The 23,200-nt window shown below is 41.0% G+C and overlaps 10 protein-coding genes across 10 annotated transcripts; 6 read left to right on the plus strand and 4 right to left on the minus strand. All coding sequences in view use genetic code 12, as the record gives it.

Moving 5' to 3' along the window:
• Positions 1 to 79: 79 nt before the first annotated feature.
• COX12 (Cytochrome c oxidase polypeptide vib) lies at positions 80 to 467 on the minus strand. Its single transcript, XM_001383747.1, has one exon. The coding sequence runs from the start codon at positions 448 to 450 to the stop codon at positions 199 to 201; it is 252 nt and encodes an 83-aa protein (XP_001383784.1). The 5' UTR covers positions 451 to 467; the 3' UTR covers positions 80 to 198.
• Positions 468 to 1,056: 589 nt separating this feature from the next.
• On the minus strand, positions 1,057 to 1,509 carry PICST_30725 (predicted protein; the record flags this gene model as incomplete). The annotated part of the gene is made up of 1 exon (XM_001383748.1): positions 1,057 to 1,509. The coding sequence occupies one exon, from the start codon at positions 1,507 to 1,509 to the stop codon at positions 1,057 to 1,059; it is 453 nt and encodes a 150-aa protein (XP_001383785.2).
• A 118-nt stretch (positions 1,510 to 1,627) lies between these two features.
• PICST_30726 (predicted protein) lies at positions 1,628 to 2,526 on the minus strand (the record flags this gene model as incomplete). The annotated part of the gene is made up of 2 exons (XM_001383749.1): positions 1,628 to 2,339; positions 2,459 to 2,526. The coding sequence occupies 2 exons, from the start codon at positions 2,524 to 2,526 to the stop codon at positions 1,628 to 1,630; spliced, it is 780 nt and encodes a 259-aa protein (XP_001383786.2).
• A 599-nt stretch (positions 2,527 to 3,125) lies between these two features.
• Positions 3,126 to 3,605, plus strand: PICST_30727 (predicted protein; the record flags this gene model as incomplete). Its single annotated transcript, XM_001383393.1, has 1 exon — positions 3,126 to 3,605. One exon carries the CDS (start codon positions 3,126 to 3,128, stop codon positions 3,603 to 3,605), a length of 480 nt encoding a protein of 159 aa, XP_001383430.1.
• An 831-nt stretch (positions 3,606 to 4,436) lies between these two features.
• PICST_44075 (predicted protein) lies at positions 4,437 to 5,576 on the plus strand (the record flags this gene model as incomplete). Its single annotated transcript, XM_001383394.1, has 1 exon — positions 4,437 to 5,576. The coding sequence occupies one exon, from the start codon at positions 4,437 to 4,439 to the stop codon at positions 5,574 to 5,576; it is 1,140 nt and encodes a 379-aa protein (XP_001383431.1).
• Positions 5,577 to 6,659: 1,083 nt separating this feature from the next.
• ATM1 (mitochondrial ABC transporter) lies at positions 6,660 to 8,528 on the plus strand (the record flags this gene model as incomplete). The annotated part of the gene is made up of 1 exon (XM_001383395.1): positions 6,660 to 8,528. The coding sequence occupies one exon, from the start codon at positions 6,660 to 6,662 to the stop codon at positions 8,526 to 8,528; it is 1,869 nt and encodes a 622-aa protein (XP_001383432.1).
• A 2,984-nt stretch (positions 8,529 to 11,512) lies between these two features.
• On the plus strand, positions 11,513 to 12,586 carry PICST_30730 (hypothetical protein; the record flags this gene model as incomplete). The annotated part of the gene is made up of 1 exon (XM_001383396.1): positions 11,513 to 12,586. One exon carries the CDS (start codon positions 11,513 to 11,515, stop codon positions 12,584 to 12,586), a length of 1,074 nt encoding a protein of 357 aa, XP_001383433.2.
• Positions 12,587 to 13,563: 977 nt separating this feature from the next.
• PICST_43257 (predicted protein) lies at positions 13,564 to 16,410 on the minus strand (the record flags this gene model as incomplete). The annotated part of the gene is made up of 1 exon (XM_001383750.1): positions 13,564 to 16,410. One exon carries the CDS (start codon positions 16,408 to 16,410, stop codon positions 13,564 to 13,566), a length of 2,847 nt encoding a protein of 948 aa, XP_001383787.2.
• Positions 16,411 to 18,758: 2,348 nt separating this feature from the next.
• Positions 18,759 to 20,288, plus strand: PICST_57761 (predicted protein; the record flags this gene model as incomplete). The annotated part of the gene is made up of 2 exons (XM_001383397.1): positions 18,759 to 19,079; positions 19,125 to 20,288. 2 exons carry the CDS (start codon positions 18,759 to 18,761, stop codon positions 20,286 to 20,288), a joined length of 1,485 nt encoding a protein of 494 aa, XP_001383434.2.
• Positions 20,289 to 21,709: 1,421 nt separating this feature from the next.
• PICST_56779 (predicted protein) lies at positions 21,710 to 23,032 on the plus strand (the record flags this gene model as incomplete). Its single annotated transcript, XM_001383398.1, has 3 exons — positions 21,710 to 21,961; positions 22,037 to 22,754; positions 22,797 to 23,032. Coding segments are annotated over 3 exons (1,206 nt in total), but the record flags the coding sequence as incomplete, so codon positions are not given.
• Between the last annotated feature and the right edge of the window lie 168 nt (positions 23,033 to 23,200).

The raw sequence follows: 23,200 nt of genomic DNA on the forward strand, positions 1-23,200 counted from the left end.
CTTTCCTACAAAGCTACAGCTCTTATGACATATGAATATAATTTTGATAAGAGTATATAAAGAATTTAACTGTTAGAACTCCAGGGAGTCTTTGTAATGCCAATTGAAGAATCACGTTGGAACCGCTAAGTAATCGTAAGCCATAAAGACAAATGTAATTGGTGAAAGATGAATAGTGGATAACTGTTTTGGTTCCATTTAGACGTCCATGTTGACAGGGAACTTGCCGGCAGCTCTTTGGTCATCCCATCTTTCCACCCAGTCGACAGGACACAATGAGGTGAAGGTCTTGAAGAAAATCTTGCATGGCTCGAATTCTTCACCCTTGACGGAAACGCACTTGTGGTAATCGACGTACGATTGGGCACAATGCTTGGTCTGGTTTTGGTAAGGGAATCTTGGGTCGAATTGGACGGTGTCGAACTTGAAGTTTTCGCTGTCGATGGCCATTTTGTCGTGTTGTTGTGCTAGTAAGAAGTAAGTTTAGAAGAGAACCTGGTAAACTTTTTCAATTTGATAATTGTACATCTTACGATTTTGTTTGGTGTGCACCAAACTTTTTTTTTGCTGTTCTAATTGGTTGAAGCTTCTCACGTGATATTTACATAGTTAAGGGACACGAACATTATGGGACGAGATGAAAGGGCTCAAGTGTAGAGACTTGGTAGTAGGCTGATAGTTATAGCAAAATATGGAAGTTATGGAGAGTTACGGCGCTGTTGTATATATATCCTTTCGTATTTACGTCGTCTTTGTATTCGTTGGTGCTACTTTTCTCAATTACACTGCTACTAAAATTCAGCCCACTAACTGATGCTCATTGAAAATCTCGTTACTATACTAGCAGAAGCATACTGTTAACTATGGGACTTCATATGTTTGTACACTTTGTAGTGCTCTCTATCAATTATCTCTTAATGTGTACCATGTTAAAGATTCGGACACTTTCTAGTTTCTTGACCTGTTCGCTTTTTCCTAGAGATCTTGGTTCAAGAAATCTTCCTTATGCTATCATAAACTTCCTGTCTGTTCTATGTCTATCTCATCTCCAACATTCTATTGCTTAGTCCATTCTGGAGGCCCTTGCATATCCTTGCCACCCAACAAAATATGGAGCACAGGTAAACTATACTCTTTTCTTCCCTTAATTTCAGTAGACACATCTTCGTCATCTTTTTCTTTGCTAAACTTTATATTTGGGTTGGTGTATGAAGAATGACTTTGGAGATTGTTGAATTGTGCTATATTCAAACTTCTGTTCTTCATTTGCTGTTTGACTATTTCAACGATGGAAATGGCCTTCGGTATGCCATTTGAAATGGACGCTATCACTACTGGCTTCTCTTGTTGCAACAGCTCAAGAATCTTATCCACTTTCTTATTCATATTATCATTTTTTGTAATTGGAACCACCGTAGCTTTTATTTGAAATTTCGCCTCTAACAAGCTGGAAATCTGCGAAGTTATGCTTTTCCATTCTTCCAAGCTGCCCAGATTCGTATCTGTCATTTTCTACTTGCTATGATACGAAAACCGCGATACTTCAATTATCAAGATTTACTTCTAAGTAAAGTGTATAAAAACTGAAAAATCAGACTGGGTCACGTGAATTTCTACAAAGATAAGCTTAACTTTGAAAGCCAGGGACGGAACCGGATCCAGGGCCAGGCGGAGGCTGTTGAGCCAGACGTGGTTTCTTCTGGTCTGACTTGACGCTGTTATTGTTCAGAAGTTGGTTTCGGGTGCTGCTTCTGGTACTACTTTTGGAGCTATTTGTTGCGCTGTGAAGAACAGTAGAAGAAGTATCAAGATCACCATACCTGCTAGATGTTTCTTTATTCATAATCTCACTGAATTGCACCAATTCCAACACATTTGTATGGCAACGGAGAAGTTCTTCCGCTGTGGTGTTTTTGGTAATGGGTGTAGGCATATGGAAAAACGGCGGGACTTTCCTCTTCCGTTTATTTCGTTCAGACTTCCTTTTGGGTGCATTTACTGGAGAAACAAATCCATTGGGATGCAATAAGTAGCTGTTGCCGGAATCGTCTTTTAGTAAAGTAACTCTTCCAGGGGTTATATAGACTGGTTTCCCGTCAGCTCCTATGGTATTTAGTGGCATTTGCACCAAGTTGGCTGGAGGAACAGGATTTGGTTCTTCATTTTGCACCCGTTCTTCTTCATTGTTCAACTGAGGAGACTCGTGGTTTTCAATTGCTGGTTCAGGAGCGTCGTGAAAGACGTCGTCTCCATAGGTCAAAGACTCGGTTCCTAGCACAAGATCCCGCAATCTGGGGTCAATGCTTTCGTTGTCGTCATTGGAGCTCATTATAGTGATACTAGAATATGGATTCACTAGTGTACAGATTAGTATACACTATGGCAGACTATAGGAATAATCACGATTCAGCTGTTGATAAGCTATTGTCGGTATTTCTTCACTATCCAGACGACTAACTTCTGTAGGTCAGACTTGGTGTTGAGACTCTTGAAAGATAGGAATTGTAGAAAAAGAGAATTAGCCATTTTAGCGCTTATTGCAAAAAAATTGCAAAATAGGCTTTTGACTTAAGCTAGCGAGAAAAAAAATAATTGATACGGGCAGAATTGCAAATACATGATTTCTTATGAAAATCAATTGATACACAACGAAATAGATAAAGTAGATATACAATTCTGCTTCACAACTATATTATAACCACCAGACCAGGCTACAGATGGAGATCAGAATATTGGTTCATTTTTGTTTCTTGATCACTAGATTATGGCAGATGATGTACAGTTTCTCTCTGCGTTAGAGTACATGAACCTGAATTAGTTACTAGAGGATCAGATGTGATTGTCACTGTGGCCATAGGCTAGTATGGTGTCAGATACTAGTAGGCCCACTTGGGAAAACCGTCGATCATGCTATTGTTTACGTACGATAGTGATTGCCCAATCCTGGCAGTGAAACTAACAGAGTGAGGCATTAGAATACGAACACTTCCTAATTCGAAATCAAGGGGATGTTTTGCATGGAACACAAAAATTGCCTTGGCTCCAGTATTTATATAGACTAGATTTCTGCTTGACAATGTAGATCAAACCGATTGAAAAGATAGACATTCACAATAGAGAACATAATGGGTGCATGGGGGGCTAAGATCTTTGAGAACGACGGAGCCTTGGATCAATTAGCGGATTTGACCAAGAACGAGCAGTCTCCCTTGGAAAGCATTGTCCAGGGCCTCATGGAAGTGTTATCGTCGGAATACGTAGACAGTTATGAAGGCGAAGGCATTCTCGTGTTGGCAGTATTTGTGATAGGATTCAAGTCCCGCAGCTATTTGAAAGAACAGCGAGGGAAGAATGTGCCCGAATATTTGTATGAACCCATCAACCGATTCCTTGACAAGTACCAATCTAGCTGGGACAAGGATATTCGCACCAAGACTTATACCACCAAGCTCTTGACGGTGGAACAATTGACGTTGAGCACGATAGCTGTAGTCAACTCCGAGAAATCAGAATTGTACGAGCTCTGGGGGGAGTCAGACATGGCAGAATGGCAAGAGACGCTCGATACGTTGACGAATGAATTGATGAACCTTACGGCGATCTGATATAATAGACGAGTCGACTTTGGTTGACTACTTAATTGACACCTGATTGTTGTGACAATTGGCTATACTAATTGATACTACCGATGACTCAATTGGTAATGACTGTACTTAATAATGTAATTGACCGGACCAGAATGGCCATTGTCTGCTGATCTAGTGTATACGCTATCTAATTAATTTGTATGGATTGTTTTACTACGAATATCTCGAATCTAAAGGGCCAAGACAGTAGGAGTTCTATTCTCTACTATTTTGCAGAAAAGTTCTATTTTTTAAATCGTATTAATAGCCACCCTCTACTTTGCTACCTTTCATATTACAATAAGTCCATCTAGATACTGAATTTTTAGGAATACTGAATTGTTAGGAAATATATATCAGTACTGCATTACAGTTTTATGGTTCTTCGTGCTGTTCGATTCTGCCTGTGCCATTACAGCTACACCAACTCTACAGTACTGTATGAATTGCACACTATCCATGGATCAAGCCTCCGGTTCCACGTGATGCTCCGGGGCATAGTCAGGACCGCTGGCATTCTGAGATACGGGGTATGGACGCTGCACCAACGGAATCTGGAGAAAAGAGAACATTCAATTTTTCAATTTTCCGAGGTTGAAATTCTCACACTTCTCATCTGTGAATTCACTTTCTTTATTGAATTTATATCCAATTGACTTCTCGGCACCTGAATTGACTCCTGACTTTGATTCTTGTCGTTGACTCTACTGTATGATTCGTACCCTCAAGCCGATCATCCGTTTCCCAAAACTTCGCTCCTACAAGACCTTACCTTCTATTTTCAGTCGTACTTTCGCCCACTCTGCAACTATGGCTACTCCCTACAAGCAACCACCCCACAAATTGACGATGATTCCTGGCCCCATCGAATTCTCTGACGAGGTTCTTGGGGCTATGGCCACACCTTCGCAGGCCCACACTTCTCCCGAGTTTGTCAAAACGTTCCAGTCGGTCTTGCAGAACTTGAGAAAGTTGTTCAAGTCTTCTGACCCCGACGCACAGGCCTATGTAATTGCTGGTTCTGGAACTTTGGGCTGGGACATTGTTTCCACTAACTTGCTTAGCCCAGGAGACAAAGTGTTGGTTTTGTCGACGGGATTCTTTTCCGATTCATTTGCTGACTGTTTGAAGATTTACGGAATCGATGTTGATGTCGTTACTGCTCCTGTCGGAGGAGTGGTTCCGGTCGAAACCGTCGCTGAAAAGTTAAAGTCTACTAAGTACACAGCCATTACCATCACCCATGTTGATACGTCGACTTCTGTGGTAAGTGACGTGAAGGCTGTTTCTGAAATCGTAAAGAAGGAATCGCCAGAAACGTTGATTGTAGTCGATGGAGTCTGTTCTATCGGGGTAGAAGACTTGGAGTTCGACAAATGGGGTATCGATTTCGCCTTGACAGCTTCACAGAAGGCCATTGGTGTTCCTGCTGGTTTGTCCATCTCCTTTGCCTCGGCCAGAGCAGTGGCAAAAGCTTTGGCAAGAAAGGAAACTGTCTTCTTTGCCTCGTTGAAGAGATGGACTCCGATCATGAAGGCTTACGAATCCGGTAACGGTGCCTATTTTGCCACGCCAGCCGTCCAGACTATCACCGCTTTGAAGGTATCGTTAGATGATATCTTGAGTGGTAGCATCGATGACAGATTTGCTAAGCACGCTGAAATCTCGTCTAAGTTCAAGTCGAGCGTTGAAAAGTTAGGCTTGAAGATAGTTCCTCTCAGCCACGATGTCGCTGCTCACGGATTGACCGCTGTTTACTTCCCAGAAAACATCAATGGTGCCGACTTGCTTGCCAAGTTGAGCTCCAAGGGTTTCACCGTTGCTGGTGGTATCCACAAGGCTTTGGTAGGAAAATACTTCAGAGTAGGTCACATGGGCTACTCAGTCTACGCTGGACACGTAGACCAGCTCACCAAGGCTCTTGAAGAATCATTGGACGAACTCAAATAGACATGGAACTATGTAATCAAGAGATACAATAAAACGTTGATAGTGTAGTAGTTAAGTAGAATTTGTTGTATTATGGAGTGATATGGTAGCAAAATGTGGGTTTCTCAGAATTTTGCACCCAATTTTCACAGCTTAATACAAGAAACTTCAATGACAATTCAATAATAAAATTTCTTCAAATATTGTACGATGCATGAATTTGTATCTGATACGACATCTATGGCCCCATCTCTGCTCAATCCTGTTAGTTCTCTGTTGCTTGTGCTCCAAAACGGGCAATGCCGAAGTATGGAGAAGCTCGCTTTGCACAAAACCATTTGTCGGAACAATTGCGGCAACACCAGTTAATGATCCGATGTTTGTATCATTCTGAAGGAGCTCTTCAAGATCGATGAGCATACTGGTAACTTCAACACGTTCTCCAAACATGCTATAGTCAATTACTAAATCTTGGTAACCGATTTGGCCATACTGGTCGTTATCGGAGTTTATCGAGGGATTACTAGTGTGAAATGTCGCACCAGTGTCGTCATAACCTCTATCTAAGACAAGGAACCACAGTTTACCAATTTCTATAAATCACGTCTATTTCTCGATTTTCAATTCAGGAGGCTTCAGAAACTATTTTGAATCATTAATACCGTTAAAGAGAGTGCTAAATCTCAGCTGACGGAGTTGTGCAGTTTTTTACTTTGCTTTTTTAGACATTCAATTTATAATTCATTTTCAATTCCTGTGAAATTTCAATTTTTCAGCTACAACGATTCACTTCATAGCCTATAAAGATATACAACTACAACCATGTTTAGAAATGGTGGTACCGTTTTGAAGGTTCTCAGGCCAATACGGATGCCAGTAGTAAGGCTGATGTTCCAAACACGTACTTTAGTGCTGAATATCAAAAGTGACTTCAAATATACCAACTTATCCAGAACATCACGAAAGATTTCTTCACCAATTGGTCCATCAACGTTGCTTAGACGTGGATTTCACACCTCAAAAGTTTGTAATGAATCAGTCAAATCCAAGAAGGACTCGTCTACTTACCTTTTTGGCAAGCAGATTTCAACCTCCCAGCTCAAAATGCTCAAGTCACTTGTAGCTACCATCTGGCCCAAGAACAAACCCAGTTTCAAGATCAGGGTGGTGATAGCATTGACGCTATTGATTGGATCGAAATTATTGAATGTGCAAGTGCCTTTTTTCTTCAAGAGCATCATTGACGAAATGAATGTGGAATGGTCAGAGCATTTAGGAACTGTAGGAACAGTAATTGGATCTTTGATTCTTGCTTATGGTGGAGCCAGATTTGGCGCTGTACTCTTTGGTGAGTTAAGAAATGCCGTTTTTGCTTCAGTAGCCCAAAGTGCCATCAAGAGGGTAGCTTACAATACGTTTATTCATCTCTTGAATATAGACCTACAATTCCATTTGTCCAGACAGACAGGTGGCTTGACCAGAGCTATAGATCGAGGTACTAAAGGTATCAGTTATGTATTGAGTGCTTTAGTTTTCCACATCGTGCCAATAACTTTTGAGATTTCTGTTGTCTGTGGGATTTTGACTTATAATTATGGATTATCATTTGCTGCTGTGACTTTGGCTACGATGATGGCTTACTCTTTCTTCACTATCAAGACCACTTCGTGGAGAACCGGATTTAGAAGACAAGCCAACAATGCCGATAACCAAGCAGCTTCTGTAGCCTTAGACTCGTTGATCAACTATGAGTCTGTCAAATACTTTAACAACGAACTCTATCAGGCCAGCAAATACGACTCAGCTTTAACAAAGTATCAGAATGCTTCCATCAAAGTAGCCACATCATTGGCGTTCTTAAACGCTGGCCAGAACTTAATCTTTACGAGTGCCTTGACGGCCATGATGTATATGGGATGCCAAGGTGTAGCCACTGGAGCTCTTAGTGTTGGAGATTTAGTCTTGATCAATCAGTTAGTTTTCCAGTTGAGTGTACCATTGAACTTTTTGGGTTCAGTGTATCGTGAATTGAAACAGTCGTTGCTAGATATGGAAAACTTGTTCCAATTACAGAACTATGATATCAAGATCAAAGATGCTCCTAACGCCAAACCATTGCTTTTAAATGCTCAGGGAGTTCCTGGTGAAATCAAGTTTGAAAATGTCTCATTTGGATACCATCCAGAGAGACCTATCTTGAAGAATGCAACGTTTACTATCCCGGCCGGCCAGAAGGTTGCAATTGTAGGACCCTCTGGTAGTGGTAAATCGACGATTTTGCGTCTTGTATTCAGATTCTATGATGTTGATGAAGGCAGAATCTTGATAGACGGTCAAGATATCAGCAAGATAACTGTCGAGTCGTTGAGAAAGTCCTTGGGTATTGTACCCCAGGAGACTCCCTTGTTCAACGATACAATCTTGGAGAATATCCGGTACGGTAGATTGGATGCTACGGACGAGGAAATCGAAGAGATGATTGAAAAGGTTCAATTGACGAACTTGATCAAGGATTTACCAGATGGTGTCAACACTATTGTTGGTGAAAGAGGGATGATGATTTCCGGAGGTGAGAAGCAGCGTCTTGCCATTGCCAGATTGCTTTTGAAGCGAGCTCCTATCACTTTCTTTGATGAAGCTACATCTGCTTTGGATACCCATACCGAGCAGTCGTTGTTGAGGACCATCCGTACAGTCTTCCGTACAAAAAAGAATACCAATGTGTCAATTGCCCATAGATTGAGAACCATTGCTGATGCTGACAAGATTATAGTGTTGAACAAGGGTTCGGTGCAAGAAGAGGGCACACACTACGGTTTATTGGCCGACCAGCATTCGCTTTACGGTCAATTGTGGAACATCCAAGAGAACCTCGACCTTGAGAAGCACTTGAAAGATGATCCAGAAGAGGTCCAGAAGTTGGACAAGTTGGAGAAAGAGTTGGAGAAGGAGGAGCTCACTAAGCAGACATAGACGTGTACATATTAACATTTAGTGCGTTCTTCATAGACTAAAGATTATGAACTAAATAGCATGAAGTTGACCTAGCTGTGAAGTAAGTTCAAGTTTTACCATTAAGCAAAACTTCTATGTAGCAACATAAAGATTATTAAAGTGAGACAACTATGAGAGAACTCAAAAGTGAACTCCACTGGTCAATCCGTTATCTCCAGATAAAGAAACTATTTCCTCGAGAATCAATTTAGGAACAAAGGGGGGTACAGATGGGAAAGGATTATTGAGCTGGTTACAGTCGGAAGAGAACCCTTTTAATTGGCTACAAAATAATGGATTTATCGCTCTCGTAATTGAGTATAACGAGCAATTTTCCCAAAATGGCAGGCAAATAAAGTATTATATGCCCTTCAAATGTCATTTTCATTCGGTGCGTCTTGCCTTACATGAAATCGTGAAACTCACATTACCCCCTAGTTCGTAACTGACAAATCGTACCATATTTGCATCTAATCCAAAGTATTTCTTATCTAAGCTGGACGCGCCGGCATACTGGGTCTGGAGTGCACAGCACAGGAATGGTGAACTCAATTGCCGATGGGGTTTGCTCGGGATATAATAGCAGAGAGCTAGAGTCACTTTTCTTGACTTCATCCACAGTTTCCTCTTGTAGATCAGTTTTAAAATCCTTTCTGAATTCATTCAAATTTCCGAGAATGTGCAAACCTATCGATTGTCCTACCTGCCGTACGTACTATCTTGAACGTTGAGTTATAAGATTTGTTCATCCAGACTAAATAGCTAAGATCATGACCAATGCTGATCATCGCAGATCAATCTGATTGTTCTTGCAATTAACTGGGATCCTTCGGTTGTACCTGAGCTGACGAGGAATACCCTAATGGGTTTAGTAAATGTGAACGACAATCTGTTGAAGATCTTGCGAGCTAATATAAGATCTCACATTTACACTTGTGACAGAAATACTAACATCTGCAGACGGCAAAACTTGGATGGGCTGTGGCCAACACATCGCCTACGCCATGAGCCAGTCTCCTAAGGATGCTTGGTGCAAATGTGTCTCTGCTAGCGGTGCCGTTTCTGAGTACCCACCAAAGGCAGGCGACGGAAAGAGTGCCTAACCAGGTATTTGACTTTTTACTGTATTTTTCAACCGTTATTTGGTGTAGTTTTAACTCAACAAGTCTAGATGGAGTTGAGGGGAGTTTGGGATTTGGCGCAAAAAATCAGGGTTACACCATTCTAGCCTTTGCAGTTAATAAATGTGTGTCTACATGGAAAAGTATATAGCCGTTGCGTAGACAGTAGAGTTCTAGATTTGCCTATTTCTATATGTCTGCAATGTGAACAAATACTAGATCTGGGATCTCGTACGCGATCTAATCAGAAAGATTGCAGATACTACAGGGGTGAAGAAGCCAAGACGAAGCTAAAATTAACCTACAATAACGGTAGCCCATCAAGCGAAGTAATCTAGACAAATGTGTAAATGTGTGAATTTCAATACTAGGCATTGGGGAGCAAGCGTAAATTGTGTTCTCAATGGATTTAGACCAGAAGTTGGCTATTACCTTAATCCATCTGCAATGGCTATCAATCTACCGCCATGTACATTCCAGTCCTCATACAGAGGACAGAGGGGTGATTTCGGGTATACTCCGGATCTATAATCGCCAATACCGACAGGTACCAGACTAAGCTGTGCCCGCCTATTGGACTGGCTCCAACTCCAACTCCAAATAGACCTCGGTAGATTTGTCGTGCATAGCTCGGGGAGAGCTTCCGCCGACTCAACAATAGCCAGTCACATAGATAATGGGAGTTAGTACGTCAAACAAAGACTGGCGTGTAGGTAAGGCGCAGAGGAGATATTGTTGCGATTTATCGTGCCTGTAAGAGCCCGCCTATCACGGGCGTTGAGGCTAGCAGCAGTTGAGTGAAGAATGTAGATACCGCAGATTAGAAAGGGGTTGGCGATGCTAGTTCATATTCTCCGCTTGCCAGCCGGGCTTTTCGGTTTGTTCCCGCTGCAGAACGCACGGACACTAGCCTTGCTGGTGAGAATGGTAGCTCACCCCCTAATAAACGTCCAGTTTAGTGTCGTATGTGGATCCACTCCAGTGTTTGGAATTAGACTTTACGTCTCTTTCAAGCTTCCAGGCCAATTCGGCGTCCTGTGACGCTCTCAACTGGGAGATAAACTATCCTTTAATGTTAATTGAGGCAACTTCTGCCTAACCTAATGTCCCCATCTCTCATAGAGTTACCCAACGTAATTTACTTCTCCTATCCGGCAACTCATTTAATTATTCTCCACCTCCTAAGACACTCCTGTGTCTCCAAATGCGCAAATCAATATATGTACCAGCCCGATTGGTAATGCTATGCACGATTACGGTCAGAGGCTCGGATTTAATGTTCACCAGTTGCTGCTGTCTCGACTCGAGCACAATACGCTGTTAAGAAATTAGGACCACCAACAAGGCTAAAGTCATCTACCTGCAATAAAGGCTTCATCTTGACCTGAAGCACCTGTTGAAGTGCTACATGGTAGTAAGTCTACTTGGTGGAGAAACCCAATTATGTGAGTTCGGGATAGACAAAAACCCGACGGTTGTAACTTCTCTGTAGCTTTGTATATTTTTCAGATTAGCATATTTAAACACAAATAATTAAGTTCGTACATTTGCATTAAATAATAGTCTTTACATTTTCACATTTTTAGCCTGTACACATAAAATTAAATACCAGGTGACAGAGCCAGTTGAAGCATTGCTACGGCTCTTGACATATATTGCATCAAATATATATTGGCACATTCTCCGGTCTTCAACTATTTCCAATAGTTCGTTCTTTATTTTTATAAAAACCTTTTTTTCAGTTCCCTCCTTTATAGCTATTGAGTAGCTTTTAGATAGTAAACTACTTTCACTTTCACTATTACTTTCATTTAATTTTATTTCTTCTTAGAATTGCTCTCGATGAGCCTAGCTTCAGATCAAGTACCATATGACTCCAAGACTCAGAAATTGAGGTCTAAATTAAAGCTTTTCAACAAACTTAATGAGCAGACAGAAGAGTCACACCCCTTACAAACCACTATAAGCCTCAAATTATCCAAATCCCTCAACGGAAGTCCCATCACGACGCATCTGCCTTCGTTCAGTTCGCTACCATATGCCAATACTCAAACGCAGACCAATAATCCTCCTATTTCAGAGATTTATTCGCACCCACATAAATTGAATTTCCGACTTCGCTCCAACTCGCTTCCCAACTTCAACAACCACTTCCAAAGCAAACTCAGCCGTCTGAACCCTCGCCGTCGACCGAGCCAAATGTCTAGCAATGGGCAAAGTTATTCTTCGTACTCATTGGTCCAAGAAAATCCAACCACAACTCCAAGTGACTTGAGTTCCGGTCATTCACCGACCTCTTCTGGCGATCGTAGGAACCGCTACAGTCCTTTTAACAGCGACGACAGTGACAGTATTATGCTGGACAACGATAATGACCTCGATTCCAGTCACTACCAGCAACAAGATGCAGAGCTTAGAGATTTTTTAAAATCGCCATCCCCAAACGTTCATTCTAGTGTGAGCACAAGATATTTCACAGCGTATTCTACAGCATCGAGCGTATCCAATTACAAGGATGATGAACTTATTATGATTCCGCCGCTTCCCCCGGCCACGACCCAAACTTATAGACCTTCACTTTCTTCAGGATCGTCCTTTGGATCGATTCCAGAAAACGATAACGACATTCACGAAAGCGAAAACGAAAATGAGAATGTAGACAATGCAATCGAGATGCCCATTACGACTGCACTGGTTGTACGTGAAAATGGAAAATTAACCCATTGCTTGTCTTCTACATCTGTTCACTCGTCAATGGCTAGCAACGTCGCTGACTTCAATACCAACAAGAAAATCAGCAGCTCAGTACAAAAGCAATCACCGAAGCTGCAGGAGGAGGACAACGTAGATCGTTTGGCCAACTCTATTCTCAAGGTGATCAATATCGAAGACAAGGAAATAAAGTGGGGCATTTAGTACAGCAGCATACCAACTAAGCACCCTTTATGAATTTAATGGTACAATACATAATAAAAGGTATAGAATACAAATACAGATACAGATACAGATTCGGTTGTAAGAAATTTAATTACGAACAAACAATAAATTAACCTAGCTCTGCTTTATCGCATAAGGTGCATAGCCAGGACCTCAGGAATATATTATTGGTTATTATCAGGTGCCAATTTAAACGAACACAAATAGCCAGCGGCAGTTTAAATTAACTACAAAAATCTACCGGGATTTAAAATTGCTAGCTAGACAAAATTTGTCCATTTTTAATTAAATGTTCTACTAAATTAGTGTAAAATGGCATAAAATTCGTACACCACTTGGTGAGGATAGGAGAGAATTTTCATTTGGCGCCGATCTTTATACTACACATAATTTAATTCAACGCCTACTATGCACCACAAGATGCACTTCCTGTTTGCAAATTGTGATAATACTGTGGGTATTGATATTTTCCCAACGACAATGATACTAAAAGGGGAACGGTGCCGGTACCATTGTCCACTGTGTTGTTCTGCACGCTGGAGTATTCTTCAATATGATGGCTTTGATTTGGAGACATGATTCTAAAGTCGTAGAGCAAAAAAAAAATTGCTCAGGTATACGAAAATCTAGCCAATGCGCAAATGTATCATTTGACGACTTTAGCTAACAATGTGGCTGTAGATTTGTGGCACTCCAAATTGACTTAAGCGAGACGGCCTAGCCCCCTCTCTATGTAATCCTAAATTAGTAGTAAAATGTCTTGAAGTTCACCGTCTGATAGCGTTTGTTCTCTATCTAAATATTCTAATATTTGATCGTCTAACATAATTTTCAAATATACAATAACGTCTACCCCTTTTTTCAGCTTCCTAACTTTTATGTACTGCTGTATAGGGGCTTCTATATACAAGAAGAGATTGTCTGTTTGATTTTATCCTCTAAATGTGCATCCGCCTTCAAGCTCTAAGCACTTGCAGGACCAAGTCGTCATAATAACCGCCGATCAACACCTTCTCTTCGTTTTCATCCTGTACCGCTTCAAGCAATTCTTGTAAACCGTGAGGAGGTAACGTCGCAAGTTTGTCCTTAACAAATTTTTCTCTCAATTCGACAAGTTCGGGATCGAATTGCATTATGGTTCCTAAGACCATCTTCGAAATGTTTGAAACCGTAATACCGATTTGCTTTGACCAATCGGAACCCTTTCTTAACGAACGTAATACCCACTGGTCGTAATGGAGCTTATACCATTGGAACAATTTAAGCTTGTCTTGTTTGGAGCTCTTGTACTGGAATCCAATCAAGCCTAACTCTATCATTTTAGCATCGATGTTGGTCATGACAAAGTTCAAGGTCTTATGAAGCAAATCGTCCTTGTGTACAAACGACAACGACGATACTGCTGTGGTTTGCAAATCCAGGTTCGTAAGGTCGGTATGCTCCAAAAGAGAATTGTTGGAATTCTTGACAAACTCTAAGACTCGCTTGTAGTCCTTCTGTGGGGCATTGTAGATCATTGTATTGAACATGGATGTTGCCAATTGTTTGGGAGTAAACGATTTGTTTATTCCCGAATTAACGAAATTCTTGAATAACTTTTTGCCAACTTCTTGGAAGTCTGAACGGTATACTCCAATTTGAAGAATGGCGTTTCTAACTTCCATTTCTACAGGATCGTAGCAATGACTATCTTTGAAAGACTGCAATTTGTCCCATCCACCAATTCTTTGGAACAAAGTGCTAACTAAGTTGTCAACCCATACCTGGAACTCAGTATATTTACTGAAATGCATCAAGTTTGAGTTGATTGTTTCTAAATAGGTCATCGCAACTTGTAATAAATCGTAGTCAATGTGTGATCTCTTGCAAACAGCTTCAATGATCTGTACTAAAGAAATGAGATCTTCTTTTGTAGTGCCAACACTTCCTAAAAGCTTTCCATAGTCATTGATGATGGTAATCAAATCAGTCAGGGACACCTTATCAATGTTCTCAATGATATTGGCAATTAGTTTTGGGGAATACTTGACACGGTAGTAACCACTATGGTTGTGGTTAATATTGACTAATTGAGCCAAGGAAATATCCAATTCCAAAGTACGGTCTGTCATTATGATATTCAATACTTTCGATGAGCCCTTGTCATCTATCACCTTGATAAACAATGGGACATGAAAAGGATGGTCTTCTAAATTAACTTGGTCTGCCCTCAAATTGTACAAACATTGATGTTGTTCAAATAACAACTTGGAGTTGTCGTCATTGGTAGTAACTTGAACCAATGGAAATCCAGGGTATCTTAACCAAGAATGGACGAAACTCTGCAAGTCAATGGATGTCAACTCGTTCAATGTATTCCAAATTTCAAATGCCTTGATTGACTTGTACTGATACTTTTTGATAAGTGCGCCGATTCCACGCAACATTCTCGTGTAGTCATCACCCTCACTAGCTGATGTTGGATCCCCATCTACATGTATGATATTTCCAATCATTCTTAATAAAATTATACCCTTCTCGTAAGCATGTGTATCAAAAATTGTCGATGTCAAAGAGTTTAATCCGGTATCTATTTTGGACATATAGGTATTGATGCTTGGGATTGAGAACTTGTCTTCAGCATAGAAGCAGTCTTGGTCAAGGAATTTTTCAAATTCTTTGTCTTTTGGGTGAGAGTTATCAGCAACGTCAAGAATATAGTTACCGAGCCATGTAGCGAAGGATTCGTTCAACCACAAGTATTTCCAGTCATCAAATGTAACCAAGTTTCCTATCCATTGGTGGACAAGTTCATGTGCAACTATTTGGTCAATTTGTCTTAAAGTGGATGGGCTGGCTGTGCTTTCATCCACAAGCAATTGGTTAGAAAGAACAGTTACCAAGCCCCAATTTTCCATGGCTCCATCGTTTAAGAATGGAATAGAAACGAAATCAAGCTTTTCCAAAGGATACTTGACATCAAGCAAACTTTCAAGAATAGGAAGCAATTTCTTCATCAGTTTAAGAGCACGAATAGCATATCTGCTTTCACCAATACTTGTGTATACACGAAGAGGAAGATCGCCATATTTGTCTTCCAAGTATTCAAAATCACCGATTACAAATCCAAATACAGAAGGCGCAATTGGAGGAGAAGTTTCAAAGCTGAAAGTAGAGTTTTCACTCATCTCCAATGGCTGATTCAGTAGAAGTTTACCAACTGAAATTACTTTAAATTTGGATAGAGTAGTGATGGTCAACTTGATCGGAGTCTTGACGTGCAATTCTTCGATCAAGGGAAAGACCAACTTGGCAGAATGAGGCTGGAAGTGAGTAGAAAGAATATAATTGTTAGACTTTCCTGAGACACTGTCCAAATAATTAGTCTTGAACAAACCATGGGTTTTATCTTGGTACGTTTTGATGCTATTGATCTGCCCCATGTACGTAATGGAGACTTTCAGATTAGCGACATCTACAATTTCGACATCTTCTGACGAAGAAAGAGTCACCTGACTGTTGATTCTGTCGTATTTAACAGTAAGTTTGACTTCAGAAGTGGTATTCAAAACTGCCTTGGTAATGACTAATTTGGATGCATGTAAAGATAATGAGAATTTAGTGGATGTTTGCAGTCTTTCAACATTATAAACGTCGTTCTCTTTCAAAAGAATGTCTAATTGACCTTGGAAGTTTGGTTTTGTATGGTTAATGTCCAATTTGAGTTCGTATAATGCCGGAACAAAACGGTTGGAAACCGCCAAAGATGGAGCGGACTCGTCCTCTATAGCTATTGATTGTAACGTATGTAATTGTTCAACCATAGCTCTATGAGTTGGACATATAAGATCTTTGTTTGCAAGTTTTTCGAGATTCAAACTGAAAAATTACTGCTGCAGAGAAGTGAAAACTGCATACAGTGGATAGTTGTGCGGTATGGCTTTACGTTTCCTGTATGTATACGTTAACTAAAGTTACTTTTCGCAGCCATGGAAAAGTTGCTCGAAAGAACCAACAGAAAGTAGAATTTTCAGCATACTTCAGCTTTTGGAATACGAGTCATAGTTTCAATTTTTCAGAGTTAGAGTTAGTCATCAATTTTAATAGAATGAGTCGCTGCTCGTGTACTGCATCTATAGTGTATTCACATATATTTAGACATTTACAAGATCTTTTTTCATTTTCAAGGTTGCCTGTATTTTCTTTTGTAAATTATCCCCATATATAGTGTATCGAATGATATTGTACCCTTGGCATCTTCTATTAGCATTCAAATTAAGGGGAAATCCTTTTTTTTTACAAGACCACTTGAAATACAAGGCGCCAATAGCATTCTAGAAAGCATTCCATTTAGAAAATATATATGAACGTTGAGATTAGTCAGAAAGAAGCAAAGAGGACTATCAAGGGAGAATAATCAGAGATAAGGTTGATTCATTGAAGTGGCGGTAGATGTCTTGGAGAACTTCTTGTCTGATAGTCGCTCATTGAATATGCCAGGGACTTATCTAGATGAACACATCCAGTTTCAACATTCACCCGATGGAACGAGCTAGTTTAAGAATTTCCTGAAAGAACATCTTAGCTGGAAGTAAAGGCAAGGACAACGAGGCTTGTCCAATTCGCCCAATTCGATGATCTACATGTAATTACATTGAACAATCCGAAGAACCTACTCTATATTTCCATCGGAATTCATTCTTTTCCAACAATATGTCAAGGCTATCTTTGAGGAGTTCTTGAATATTCCGGTAGCAAAACTTTGATTTAGGGACTAAGTCCTATTTCTCGCCAGATCCTAAACGACGTGAACTTGACTTGCTATCCTGGTCAAGTAGATAGCAGCTTTATAACAATGCCCGGTCATATCTAAGAAGTGAACAAATTCGCAGCCTAATTTACTAGACGCATACTGAAAAATACAGTACTGACGCACCTTCTCTGGTGACGAACGATCAGAATATCCGAAGTTCAGCACTGGATATGGTTTACATCCCCACGTCTTCCCATGGGAGACATAGTCAGTTTTTACGTGTATAATCCGGACTTCTCGGAGTTGTCTATTGTTGCCGGGCCAAGACAGTACCCCATAAAATCGCAGAATGTCTTACGGTATTTCCGGTTTGAGTTAGCCGGTCCGAGGCTGAAATGTTTCCCCAGGAAATGCGGGACGTCAAATTTTCAGATAAAGAGAATAGACAATGGCAGAGGTAGATCAAAAAGAACCGAAGTACAATAAAACTCGGACAATATAGGGTGTCGTATGGTACGATAGACATACTGAAATATCACATCCGTTTGTAAGTTATTTCGTCCTGTGAAGTGTTTATTACCGTCTCCCTATAAGAATAGTGTCTATAGCCAGGTTTGGAGTGCAGAGAAAGTCCCAACAGATTTGAAGTGGTGCTAAACGAAGTCGAGCGTAGAAGCCTGTGATATCACGGATATAGACGTCGTACCAGTTCCGAGCCGTAGATAAACGGCGTACGCAGCAGCTCAGTCAAAATGAAACGGAGTGGAGAGCTGACTCCAAAATGACTCTCTGGTTGAGGTGAGGATCTCATTTTGTCAAGGTTCAGCTATCCAAAACCTGAGATGCGGTGCAAAACGAAAATGTTGAACTCGCTAATTCTTCACGCAAAAGCAATAGCTGGGAGTCTGTACAGTATTACCGTATCACAGCGAAGACATATTAAGGAGGAATAGCGGGCTTTGTATCACAACGCTACCCCCGTCCACACAGCCATTCTACCGAGCTGCGGATTTTCGCTGGGTGTACTCCGAGGGTAATTTCGTTTAGCACCGCTCACCAATGTGTAATCACTATCTAGTATATATAGACTGATATCAGCCGAATTGTTTGTCAAACAATTATTTACGTCTTCTTCGTCTTGTAAGTTGTGTTTATCACATTAATGGCAGTCGCTCCAGTACTTCTTCACCGCAGCATCATTTTCTAGCGAATATATTCATTTTCATTTCGTCACATTCACATCGGACTATCGAAAATTCTTCACTATTTTTATCGGCCGCTGTGAAAAATATACTCGTACTAGTCAAAGAAAAAAGATTTCCAAAGCTTGATTTTTCACAGAAATAATCCAAGCAACCTTTTCTATTCTTCAGCTCTACAGCCACATTGTCGCCCACACAGATTGTCGCCGTTCCCCAGATGGGTCTCCTTACAACGGCCAAGAGGATCGCGTCCACAGACGAGTTGGACCTCCAGAATGTCGATCCCGGCACTATTCGCATTGATTGTTCTGGAGCCTATATTGGTAATGACATACTTTTGAGAGACAACCTCATCCAGGAAAAGCGCAAAAACTCAATCAACGGCTGCTATGTGTCCAGTTCTGAGTCGCTGGCTACTGCAAGCAGCTCTCCTACTCCAGAAGCTTCTTCCGAAGACGAGAATGCTGATGGTGACGACGAAGAGGATAACAGCTCGACTTCCACTGCATCCACTGCTAGAATACCCAGAGACGCCTCTGTAGTTTCGGGATCTGGTCCAGCTTTTCGTACCTCTGCTAAAAAGAACCTTCAGCTTGCATACAACGGCCTGGTTGTCGTTGACGAGGAGTTGGAATTGCCTTCTGACGACTACGACTTGACCAAAAACATCACTCTACCACAGCATAACCTGGAAATTATCCATATCTCTGTCGATATTGGCGGAACCCTCACCAAACTAGTTTACTTCACCAAATCCACAGTCAATGACATCGGGGGTGGCAAATTGCACTTCAAAGACTTCCAGACCGAAAACTTCAAACACGAGGCTCTAAAGTTCATGATAAAGTTAATATCCAAATCGTGTCATCGTGAGGAACACACACCTATTACATACATCATGGCTACGGGTGGAGGGGCGCATAAGTTTTACGAACTCATGACGAAAACGTTCCGTAAGCACAAATTGCCCATGAAGATTATTGCCAAAGATGAGATGGAGTGCCTTATCAAAGGATTGAACTGGTTGATCACCAAGATTCCAAACGAGATCTTTACCTACGACTTGGTGCAGGATGATACCAAGTTCATTGCTAAATCGTTGCAGGAAGAGCAAGACATATTCCCCTACCTCCTTGTAAATATCGGTAGTGGGGTGTCGATGATCAAGGTCGTTGGACCTGGTCCAGAGGGCTTTGAGAGAATAGGCGGTTCGTCTTTGGGTGGAGGAACACTCTGGGGGTTACTTTCGTTGTTGACCGACGCAAAGGACTACAATGAGATGTTGGAGATGGCGCAGCGAGGCGATAACGAGAACATCGACTTGTTGGTGGGTGATATTTATGGCACAAATTACAACAAAATCGGCTTGAAAGCAAACAACATTGCATCTTCGTTTGCCAAAGTGTTCAAAAAGTTGAGATTCACTAACGGACGTAAACTCACGCCAGCAGAAAAGTTGGCCCAGTTCCGTTCTGAAGACATAGCTCGTTCGCTCTTATACTCTGTATCTAACAACATTGGCCAGATTGCCTACTTACAAGCTCTTCGGTTCAATCTCAAACGTATCTACTTTGGTGGAAGCTACATCTCCGGTCACAAACAGACCATCCACACCTTGAGCTATGCCGTTAATTTCTGGTCTAAAGGAGACATGCAATCATACTTTTTGAGACACGAAGGCTACTTAGGCAGTGTGGGAGCATTCATGATGGGCCCAAACCACGAAAGCAGTTTACAGGAAAAATAGAGATGACTAACGACTAGATGTATTTATTTATGGTATTCTATATTCTATGAGTATTGTAAGGAGATGTAGCAAATAGAGGTAGTATAGAGAAATAGTAAAGAAGAAAGAATATAGATATAATATAGAGAAACAAGTAAGAAGACGTAGAAACCAGTATTGTAGCCTCTGAGGTTTTTATCGCAGGGTGCAAATTTCTGTAACCTTATCGCGCTTTGCGCTATTTCCATGAGATAACACAAAGAAGTCTGGAGTATAGAAGATGGACTAGATCGATGACAAGAAAAGAAGGTAGATAAGGTATAGACGAAGGGGGTGGTTGAGCATGTGGTGATCCACTATTTGAATTATAGTAGCGTAGTTGAAAAATGAAAAAGCATTTCCAGGCGTGGTACTCGGTATTTCTTCTGCAGTAAGAAGTAGTTCAAAATAGCGGAAATTTTGAAAGTCATATGAATTTTGTGCCTGGGAACTGAAAGTAATGGGGCATCTCTGACTGGCTGTACTCGTCTGTAGTAGGAGATCTTGTCTAATGAGAAAACTCGCAGTATCTCAACTTATCTGCTTGATTTGTACTGCTTCTGTCCATCTCATCTCGTCCCTGGTTAGCTTCTGTCACATTTCTTGTTGTGCAACGTTCCATGGCAGTTCCATTTAGGTAGTATTTTTCTGTACCGAGTCTGCTTTATGTAACGAGAATAGCGAGGATTAATACTGAGGCAACCATGGCCCATTCTAATTTAATTATTTCTACCTTGGTTAATCTTGCTTGTTTCAGAATACCATTAACTGTGGCATCCACACCGTGGATCAACATGACCTCTCTTTCACGACTGGATACCTCAGAGAAGTCATCCTCTTGTCGGATATCTACTGGGTATTCGGTACGGCGGGGACTTCTTTCTACCGATGACTCTCACTAAATCCACCACGGTGCAGTGACACTCCGCACTGCAGTTTGGCCGTGGTACCAACATTGTGTTGCAGTTCGTTTTAGCGACGCCTACATAAAAATTTTTAATGATTTCCGTTTCCACCATAAACGTTTATTTCTTCTTTTCTGTATAAATACCGCTGTAGTTCCCCCACAACCGCATTGATGCTGGACCATGAATGATATCCAGGCGAATTACCAGCAGCAGCCGACTCCTCCCCATAACTCCTCCCTACCCACGTCGTTGAAGTCTCAGGCCTCTTCGCTTTCCCAGTCGCACGTACAAAATCACAATCACAATCTTGAACAAAACAATCAATTCCATAACCAACAATACACCAACCAAACACAGCTTCCACCACAACAACAAGCTTACAACAACCGTACAGACCCCAGCAGCTACCAATATCAACAACAGCAGAATCTTCAGTCTCAATCCCAAGCACAAACGAAAAAGATCCTGCCCACTATTATACCCATAAGCCAACCCCACTATCTCTACCCCAGCCAATCTCAGCTGCTCTATTCTTACAACTCCGAGTGGATCGATACGCCTAATAACTCGCCGTCCATCAGAAATAGATACCTCAATCTCGAAATGTCGTCAACCCAAGTCGCCACAGCTGATCAAGCCAAGTTTGAAACTCCGTACAAGACCCGAGGTGCATTTGCCTACATTTCTCCCGTGGCAGACAAGCAAGGTTCCAATGCCATGAATCTTTCTACGATAGAGCCAGCCTCTGTAGGGATCGTCGATACAGCACAAATAGACGTTCAGAAACTGTTTATTGAAAAGCTGGTTACCCCTCAAGTACAGCAATTACCCCCTAAAACAGTAAAAACATGGGACATATTCTGGGCCATGTTGAACGACATAGTCGGCAAGGATAAGATGGCCAAAATCGGGCAGTACACCTTGCGGTTATTGATTTACCATGCTGAGAAAACAGAAACGTATCTCAGCAACCCTTCCATCAACATCGGCATCATTAATGCTCGCTACAATAACAAAGAAAAACAGTTGAACTTGATTTCAAACTTCCTCAAACACCCATCGGACTTTATTAGAATCATTGTAATACTAGTGTGTTCGCTTTTCCGTGAGCGATTTGCTGGTATGGTATCTGGCTTATCTATGTATAGACAGTTTTTGCGTTTCGGTAAAACTCCTTTCAGAATAAGAGGATTAGCCAACAAGTTGTCAAGCAATATCACCTACAAGAATAACGACGTCAAGATTAACTACCCCAACATAATGAATAGAAAGACGTTAGGTGAGGTGTTTTCGTTGTATTACGGAATCAACGACGAATCCTTGCTCTTGTACAAATTGAAATTCTTGTCTAATGAGTCGTACCACAAGTTTGTACTGCGTCACGAATCCTTTGGTTGGTACTCTGAAACATGGTTAGCTCTCTATAATGCATACGAGAACTTGCAGAACTTAACACAACAGGAAATGGACGTAAAGATACTGATACAGGTCAAAAGCAAAGCCAAACTCTTATCTAAACAATTACTTGGAAGTGGAGCTGGTGCTGGCAATTCACTCCAGAACAAGTTTGATTTCTCGTCAGTATCTTCTTCTTCCAATGAGGACGCAAAAGTTTTGCTGGATATCCAGTTCAAGAAGAACAATGCCTGGTTGGATATCTACAAGAACATCAGTGACTTGATCTTTAATACCTATACTGTTTTCAGATTGCCACTTCCTTTCGACACGATTCAAATATGGATGGGAATAAGTGCATCGGTGTTGAGCACAGTCAAATTGTACCGCGAAACAAAAAAGAAGATGATAGAGAAAGCGTAAACTGTCGTAGTATAATTGCAATATGCTATGATTGAAAGTACTATAATAATAGTATGCATTGATAATGATAATGATATGATCTCATTCTATAATCCACTATACTAAATATCATATGATATCATATTATCTTCTTATCATACTATAATGATAATGCTATAATTCAATAAT

Source organism: Scheffersomyces stipitis, chromosome 3 (assembly GCF_000209165.1).
Source record: "Scheffersomyces stipitis CBS 6054 chromosome 3, complete sequence".
Classification (NCBI taxonomy): Eukaryota; Fungi; Ascomycota; class Pichiomycetes; order Serinales; family Debaryomycetaceae; genus Scheffersomyces; species Scheffersomyces stipitis.